This window comes from Asparagus officinalis, chromosome 1 (genome assembly GCF_001876935.1).
Source record: "Asparagus officinalis chromosome 1, Aspof.V1, whole genome shotgun sequence".
Taxonomy (NCBI): Eukaryota; Viridiplantae; Streptophyta; class Magnoliopsida; order Asparagales; family Asparagaceae; genus Asparagus; species Asparagus officinalis.
Genome location: NC_033794.1, coordinates 116986994 through 116996074, shown reverse-complemented (window position 1 = coordinate 116996074; position 9081 = coordinate 116986994). Strand labels below are relative to the sequence as shown.

The 9081-nt window shown below is 37.5% G+C and overlaps 1 protein-coding gene across 1 annotated transcript in view; it reads left to right on the top strand.

Annotated features, from left to right (window-relative positions):
• LOC109829150 (transcription factor MYB62-like) overlaps nt 8021-9081 on the top strand; it is a 1742-nt gene continuing 681 nt past the window's right edge. Inside the window, 3 exon segments of the mRNA XM_020396283.1 lie at nt 8021-8317; nt 8416-8545; nt 8937-9081. The exon segment at nt 8937-9081 is cut by the window's right edge and continues 9 nt beyond it. Of these exon segments, the coding sequence (XP_020251872.1) occupies nt 8176-8317; nt 8416-8545; nt 8937-9081 (417 nt within the window). The 5' untranslated portion in view covers nt 8021-8175.

Genomic DNA, 9081 nt, shown 5'->3' with positions numbered 1-9081 from the left:
AGGCCTAATTTTTCTTATCTCTCGTTTATTTTGATTTTGGATTTATTTCATGCTATAACCGTAATTATTTGATACATTTCCAACATAAATAATCTCCCCCCTCAATATCAACTACTCCAACCGACTGCATTAAAATTAACTGCCTACGTATCCTCTTGCCCAAGAAATCAAGCCTCATGTAGTTTACTCAAATGGCCTTCAAAGGCCCTCAACAACGAAGAATGTTCAATAGCTCCAAACAATGACCAAATTTTACTCCCATGATAACTTTGATCAATATATCTGCAGGGTTATCCTTTGTATGGATCTTCTCCAATAAGACATCTCAATCATCCAAGACATCTCGAACAAAATAGAATCTGACATCAATATGCTTCTTGCGTGCTTTGTAAACCTGGTTCTTCACCAAATAGATAGCTGACATGCTATCACAATACACCCGAATGGACTCCTATGCAATCCCCAAGTCATCCAATAATCCGTGAAACCATAAAGCCTCCTTTATAGCTTCAGTCACCGCCATATACTCCACCTTCATAGTAGAGAGAGCCACTATAGACTGAAGTATACATCTCCAACACACCGGTGCTCCTACCAATGTAAATACATATCCTGAAGTAGACCGACGTTTGTCAAAATCCCTCGCATAATCAGAATCCACATAGCCAATACAATCATGTTCAATCTTCTCATTCTTCTGATATAGCAAACCAACATCCACGATACCTTTGATATATCGTAGAATTCACTTAACGGCCTCCCAATGACCCTTCCTTAGGTTGTGCATGTACCTAGATACCATGCTCACCGCCTGTAAAAAATCTGGCCTCGTACATATCATCGCATACATCAAGCTACCCATCACATTGGCATATAGAACCTTTGACATGTGCTCTTTATCCTTAACTGAAACAGGTAACATCTTCGCTGAAAGTTTAAAGTAGGGAGCTAATGGAGTGCTCACTGTCTTAGCATTGCCATCAAAGCTGAATTTCTTCAACATCTTCTGTAAGTAACTCCTCTGTGTAAGCTTCAATCTCCCCTTCACCTTATCTCTCTCGATCTCCATACCCAATATCTTCTTAGCTTCTCCAAGATCCTTCATCTCAAACTTGGATGACAGCTCCTTTTTTAACTTTCAAATAGTCGAAGAATTCATGGAAGCAATAAGCATATCATCAACATATAATAACAAATAAATATACTCACCATCATGTAGCTTCTGCATGTAAACACATGGGCCATATGGACTCCTCGTGTATCATTGGTCAATCATAAAACTATTGAATCTCTTGTACCATTGTCGCGGCAATTGCTTCAATCTATAAAGAGATTTCTTCAGCTTGTACACCAATTCCTCCTTTCCTGTAGCTTTAAACCCTATGAGTTATGTCATGTAGATCTTCTCTTTTAAGTCTCCATGTAGAAAGGCTGTTTTAACATCCATCTGGACTAAATCTAAATCCAGTTGTGCCACCAATACAAAAAGAATCTTAATTGACGAATGTTTCACAACGGGTGAGAATACTTTGTTGTAATCAATACCCTCAAGCTGGGCATACCCCTTGGAACCAATCTGGCTTTATACTAAATGTTCCTAATAAAATATCCCTCTTTCTTTGTATTTACCCACTTGCATCCAATAACCTTCTTTCCCTTTGGTAGCTTTGCAAGTTTCCAAGTGTCGTTCTTCTGAAGAGAGTGTATCTCGTCCTCCATAGCTTTCCTCCACCTGATCGAATCAGAGCTAGACTATGCCTCCCTATATGTAGAAGGAACCAAATCATCAATGACCTCCACTGATAAAGCATATGCAACCAACACGGAACCAAATCATCAATGACCTCCACTGATAAAGCATATGCAACCAACACATCATTGTATCTAGCTGGCAAACGAATCGCTCTTCTAGCTCTATTTGTTATAATGGACTCCTGAACATGACCCTGCTTCTAAGTCTCACCATCCACTGTATCCTCCAAATGCTCGTCTATCATCCCATCTCCTCCCAGTGTCACCTCTATAGGAGTCTTAATAGATACAATGCTATCTAGAGTGGGTGGAGTCACATCATCCTTCACCTGCTGTGATATCCTACTAGTCTGGTCTTCCTCCACCTGCTGAGAGAGTTGAGGCCTCATCATGTACGCATCATCAAACGTGACATCTCTGCTATAGACTATATTCTTATCCTATGGATCCCACAATTTGAAGCATTTAACTCCTTCTCTAAAGCTTACAAAGACTGCTTTCCTCACCCTCAGATTTAATTTTCTAACATTGATATGATAATAAGCTAGACATCCGAATAAGTAACTCATAGTCATAGCCACCAAACCAGACCATAGCTCCATAGGAGTCTTCCGCTCCATAGGAGTCTTCCCATATATCGTAGTGCATGGTAACCTATTCACGAGATGGCTCGTATAAACCAATGCATCGGCCCAAAAGAATCTCGACAATCCACTTTGTGACATCATATATCGTACATTCTCCACCAAGGTACGGTTCAATCTTTCAGCCACTCCGTTTTGTTGCGGTGTCTCTCGAACTGTGAAGTATCGCCTGATGTCGTGATCTCGACAAAGCTACATAAATGGATCACTTTTATACTCTCCACCATTATCTGAATGAAGTGTTTTCACCTTTCTACATGTCTGCAGCTCCACTTTCTTCTTCCACTCCACAAAAATATTCAGGACCTCATGTTTATGCTTCATGGTATATACCTAATTTCTCCTAGAATAGTCATCAATAAAAGTGATAAAATAGTTAGCCCCACTAAGTGATGTGTGCTTGGAAGGGTCCCAAACATCTGTGTCAATATAATCCAATATACCTTGGGTGTTGTGAATTGTAGTGCCAAACTTCACTTTAGTTTTCTTTTCAAGTACACAATGCTCACACAGCTCCATCTTGCATGTCTTTGCACCTCACAATAGCTCCTATTTCACCAATATATGTAGGGACTTATCACCAGTGTGTCCCAATCTCATGTGTCATAAGCTAGTAGTATCCTCCTCTATAGTGATAGAAGCTGTCAGACCCCCTGTAATAGTCTTGCCCTTCAAGTAGTATTGGTTGTTTTTTCTAACACCTCGCATCACCACCATAAACCCTTTTGTGATCTTCAAAGTGGCATTCTAAGATCACACAATAGTCTGCTGCCTCCAAAGTCCTAAGAGAAATGATGTCTTCGTCAATTGTAGAACGAACCCCACTTTCTTCAGCTCTCTAGTTACCTCATCACATATTCTGATCCGAACTATACCAATACCATCAATAGGGCATACATGATCATTATCCATAAGTACGGCATCCCTATTTCCAACTCCTTAAAGCTGGAGAACCAATCCCTCCTAGGGCAAATATGATATGTAGCACCCGAATCCATCATCCACTCCGTAGAGTCGGTATAGCAAACTGATGGTCGTGCAGGACATGAGTAGCCCGAAGAATCTAAATCTGAATTGTCGCCAACTGCTTTGGCAACATTCACCTATAAAGCTTGAATGACTTTTTCCTTGTTCTTCCCGGTTTTATCCTTCAACTTTGGGCATGCATTCTTCCAATGTTCCTCTTCTTTACAAAAGGCACATCGATTTCTAACAACACTCTTATGGTCACCTCTATTCTTTGATTTTAAGCGGTTGAATTTGTGGCGGTTTGGACTATGGTCTCGAACTGCATGCATCTCCCAATGCCTTGTAATGCCCCAACCCTTGAGAGGGTGATGTGATTAGTATTGATAGATTTGATTGGAATACTCATACCACCAAGATGTGATTAGTATTGATAGATTTGATTGGAATACTCATACCACCAAGATGCATCTTCTTTTCGGGAACCCAATTCTTAGAAACTCTCATACCACCAAGATGCATCTTCTTTTCGGGAACCCAATTCTTAGAAACTCCAAAGTTAAGCGTGCTTGACCTGGAGAAATTCTAAGATGGGTGACCCCCTGGAAAGTTTTTCAGGAAGCGCATGAGTGAGGACAAAACGTGCTGAAAATTTCATCATCACTCTTCCTCAACTCATAGTTCACCAATGCTGGGGTCACCTCCTTATAGCTAACAGCAGTTCTTCTATTTATCATAGTGAGAACAAAGGTATCATAATCATCCTCTAGTAACGAACACAATACAACATCGTCTTGTCTTCATCCTCAACCATAATGTCCACACTGACCATATCCGAAAGCAACTTCGTGAAATTGTTGACATGCTCTCTAATGGAAACTTCCTTTTATTTTGAATTGGTAAAATCTCTTCTTTAAGTGAACCCGATTATCAATGCTCTTCGTAAAATACTTCTCATTGAGTGTTTCCCACAATCTCTTCGTCGACGTCTCGTTCATCACATCATAAATCAAATCCGACGTCAAGTATGATCGAATAACCCCACATTCTCTACTGTTCAACTTCTTCCAAACCTTGTCCTCCATGTCTTCAGGTTTCTCTTGTAATTCAAGAGTCTCCTCCAAATTTTGGGCATCCAACGCATCCATCACCTGGCACCTCCACAAATCGAAATTAATCTTGTCATCGAACTTCGGAACATTAATCTTTGTATTATTGATGCTCAGACTCTGTATCGCCTTCGAAAGAGATGATCCCGATGTGATTGCTTTACCCATGTTAATGATCTAACTCGTCAAATAAGAATCCTTCAGAGAACCCTCCAAACGAGCCCTAAGCCAAACGCGAAGCTTTGATACTACTTGTTGTGCACGGCGGAACTCGAAACACTCGAAAGAGCACGAACAAGAACGAGATAGATCATAACCAATAAGTAAAATACAATCACCATAGCAAGATAAATGAATTTTATGTGGTTCGACAAGTTGCCTACGTCCACGGGGTAAGGAGGGGGGATTTTACTATTAGAAATAAAGAGAATACAAATAGGGTTTACAATCTCACCTAAAACCCTCAAATAAAGATTTTGAAATCTCTCACAAATTTTTCCTCAAATGATGCACAATTATCTCTCAAAAGCTGCTCAAAACGCTGCTAAAAATCTTGTCCTAGTTAACCCTAATAATCATGTTTAGGGTTATATATCAACACAAAAACAAAACGGGTCAGAAAACATAACCCAGGTCAAAACCCGACTGGCGGTCGACCGCAGAACCTGTAGCGGTCGACCGACCAGATCGACAGAAACATAAAATCCACTACAGAGTTTGGCGGTCGATCATGGCAGTCGTTTTTCACCAATTCCAGAGACCCGGAATCCTACAGGGTCTCTGACGGTCGACCGCGGCGGTCGACTGTCTCCAACTCCAGAATCCCTCTGCGATTTGTGCATGTTTCTGGTCGACCGGGTCGCATTTTCACCGTTTCTACAGATAGCTTGCACACATATATGTTGTTTTGATAGTATTCGTACTCTTTTGCTCTCAAATTAAGCACTTCTTTGTAATCGTTTTCATGCATGGGGCGCATTCATATAGGCTTAGGCAAAGCAAGCCTAATCAGACATGGAATAGTGAATATTTGATGGCACACTCATCAATTAATTAATGCACTCAGATAGCTTAAGTTGATGTCACAAAGTTGTATGATCTTCTAGTTACAAATTTCGATTACTTGAATTTGTCTTTTACTCATGTTGATGTACCTTGTAGGGTCAGGATCTCCATCCTAGTTAGTTAGAGGGTTAGTATATGTAGCTTTTAATTAGGTTAATTTGTATAAACCTGGCGGATAAAATTGTCATGTAGTTTTAATATGGAAATAAGCGCATATATTGATAAAGCTCCTAAATTATACAAGTATTTTAACCCTGCTCGCACACACGGACGAATCTTTCATATAGAATCAGTAATATAAAGCGGATAACAGGAACTGAGCCTGCATCAGTAGCTTGAAGGTTAGAAGTCTAATTTTTTTTAAATATCTTTACATGTTACATGTTTTTTTATGGTGTCTTATGTTTTATCAATATTTTAAAGGGAGACACAGGTGAACCAATAACCTCTCTTTATAGAAATCAGTATAAAAAAAAGTGTGTTCGATATCTTAGAAAATTGCTTTCAACTATTTTAATTTGAAAAAAAAACCCTCCTAAGTTTAGGCATATTATAGATAAACTCACTCAATTTTAAAAATTAAATAAGATCACCCTTACTATAGGGTGTTTTACAAATCTCCCATAACCTTTCACATTTTTCTTACCAAAATCACCAACGTCGTTTCAAACTATGAAATAACTGAAATATCATTTTGAAAATCAACTCATTCAATTACAAAGAAACCTTCAACAAGTAAAAGATAAATTATTTTCAATTTTATAATGTTTTCTGCCCTCTCTCCCCTCTTTCTCTTACCCTAAAAAGTTTAGAGTAATTTTTTAATAATTGAGGGGTATTTAGGTCTTTTCTCAATTACCTACTTGTCATGTGACATGCTAGACCTAACATTGTTAGCTTTCAAGGCATAAATAAGAAGAGTTCATGGAGATTTCTTTAATTTTCGAACTTGAGGGGGGTTATTTACAATGAGCTCAAACTTGAAGGGGTTTCTCAAAATAAAATAGTTGAGTGATATTTTCTAAGACATACCCCGTATTTGAGGGGGTTTAAGTGAGGAAGTTCAAAGGGTTATCTCAAATTTTCAAAGTTGTGCGGGGGTGGGGGTATTATCTACAGTATCTCAAACTTGATGGATGTTTTTCTCAAATTAAAATAGTTTCGGGGGGTTAAAATTAACCAATGATTTTATATAGAGAGACCCTTTAAATGAAATTTTCTTCTTTAATTTATATATTTAAATATATAATTATAAAGATTTTTTTATTATGAATAGTTATAACCTGATAAGTATTACAAAATATTTGAGTATTAGTATTTTCTAATTTTAGGGATAATTTTAATTTGATGAGAATTCTTAGTTGAATATAAGATTAGGTGTCCACATGTCATCTTCTAGTAAGATAAAGATATATGTAGATACTTATGAAATAACACATGCATGTCAACTTTCCACGTATTTATAATATGACACATGTTAGCTTTCTATGCATTTAAGAGTTCCACCAGTTTCTCATTATATGTAAAGGAGTATACCAGAATAAAACCAATCAATTTAGAGAACAGAAAAGGTTGTGATAATTTTCTTTGTTTCCTATACAACAAAATAAAATGGCTAAATTTTAAAACATGCTTAAGCTGTTTAAAATGTGGTCGATGAGAAATTATTCCAAATGAATGTATAGAACTAAGTTATTTTTAAAAGGCACTTTAATCTTAAAATTAGGTTCTTTATGCCGAAGTATTATTTTGAGTAAATGTACATATGTGGGAGAAAATTAACGACTTATATTTAATTTTTCCGGCTATTTTTGTTGGAGGTATTTTTGAAATTATGGCTGCCTGTCATAAGCTCATATTATATACACTATATATCATTTTGTAAATTAGTAGTTTAGACAAAATATTACCCTTACAGTTAACTAGTGTGAATCAGTGATTTTCTTGGTATATAATTAAAACGGTCAGTACAAAATCTAGTTCGTAGTCTACGATCGATGTTCCCTAATGAGAAACACAATAAAAATTTGCAATAAACAATACAATCCTAAGTTTGCAAAACAGAATCCTATCCTAAACTCTACACACCACGTCTTTTAGACAATTTTGTTAATAAAAAAATAAAATCTTATTGTATATCATGGGCTTGTTGTTGGTGTGTTGAAAGACGTCCTTATAAGACGTAAAAAGGGTTCAAAAGGAGAGAAAGGAATAATATGTTCTCTAAATCCCAGCAGTTATTATTCATTGATCTCTCTAATCAAATAAATAAAATAAAATCTAACCTAATTCTATCATAGCTAGTCCAAGCCATTATAGCTATAGCTTCTACTTGTTCAGTCAAACACGTTTCATGCAATAAAGAATCTAGAAACATTAGCCCCTAAAGCCTCCCCTCATAAACTAGCCTCTCTTTTAGTCTCTTAGTTCTCTTTGTAACCCACCAACTATATATATATGGATTCCCTTGTGATTGATTTCAAGTCATTAGATAGAAAAAAAAAAGAATAAAAAAAATCCATGTGTATGCATCCCATTATTGGTAGGCTTTTTTGGGCTTGTGTGTAGAAGGCTTTTGTCTATATAAGAGTTTAAGACTTGTAGACTCTCTCTCTCAAAAGTTCGGAGTGTTGGCAATAATGTCACAAAAGAAGGGAGTTAAGTTTGAAGAGATGGTAGAGCTTAGGAGAGGGCCATGGACACTTGAAGAAGACTCTCTCCTCATTCATTACATTGCTCGCCATGGCGAAGGGCGATGGAATCTCCTCGCTAGGTGTTCCGGTAAATGTGAAGAATTATCTTATTATGATTATGTATATTTGTTGGATTGTTATGTGTAAATAGATTTCTTGATGTTGTTATGTTCTGTATGCGATTAGGTCTCAAGAGGACTGGAAAGAGTTGTAGATTGAGGTGGCTAAACTACTTGAAGCCGGATGTGAAGAGAGGAAATCTCTCTCCTGAAGAACAATTCTTGATTCTTGATCTTCATTCCAAGTGGGGAAATAGGTAATTGCTGCAATTTTTCTTTTCCTTCTTGAGAGGGGAGAGGAGAGAGAGAGAGAGAGAGAGAGAGAGAGAGAGAGAGAGGAGAAGACTTAAGTTATTTCAAAAAAAAAAGAGGGGGGGGGGGGGGGGGTAGGGGGGGCGCTTTAGGTTATTTCCCAAAAAAAAACGGAGAAGCGTATAGAGATCATCCTTGCTTGTGTGGCCTTAATCATTAGTCTTCTTGACTTGAGCTTATAAACCGCTGACATTCTAGAATTATGAGAAATAATGAAGATTATGCTAATTGATACCTGGCTACAAGGTATCATAACAAACTACAGTTTTAATTAATTAATTAAATGTTTAATACAATCACTTTCAAATGTCAAACTGTCGCGATGTATATATGCAGGTGGTCAAGGATTGCACAATATCTACCCGGGAGAACTGATAATGAAATCAAGAACTACTGGAGAACTCGAGTGCAGAAACAAGCCAGGCAGATGAAGATCGATGCGAATAGCTCAATGTTTCACGACGCAGTTCGTTGCTACTGG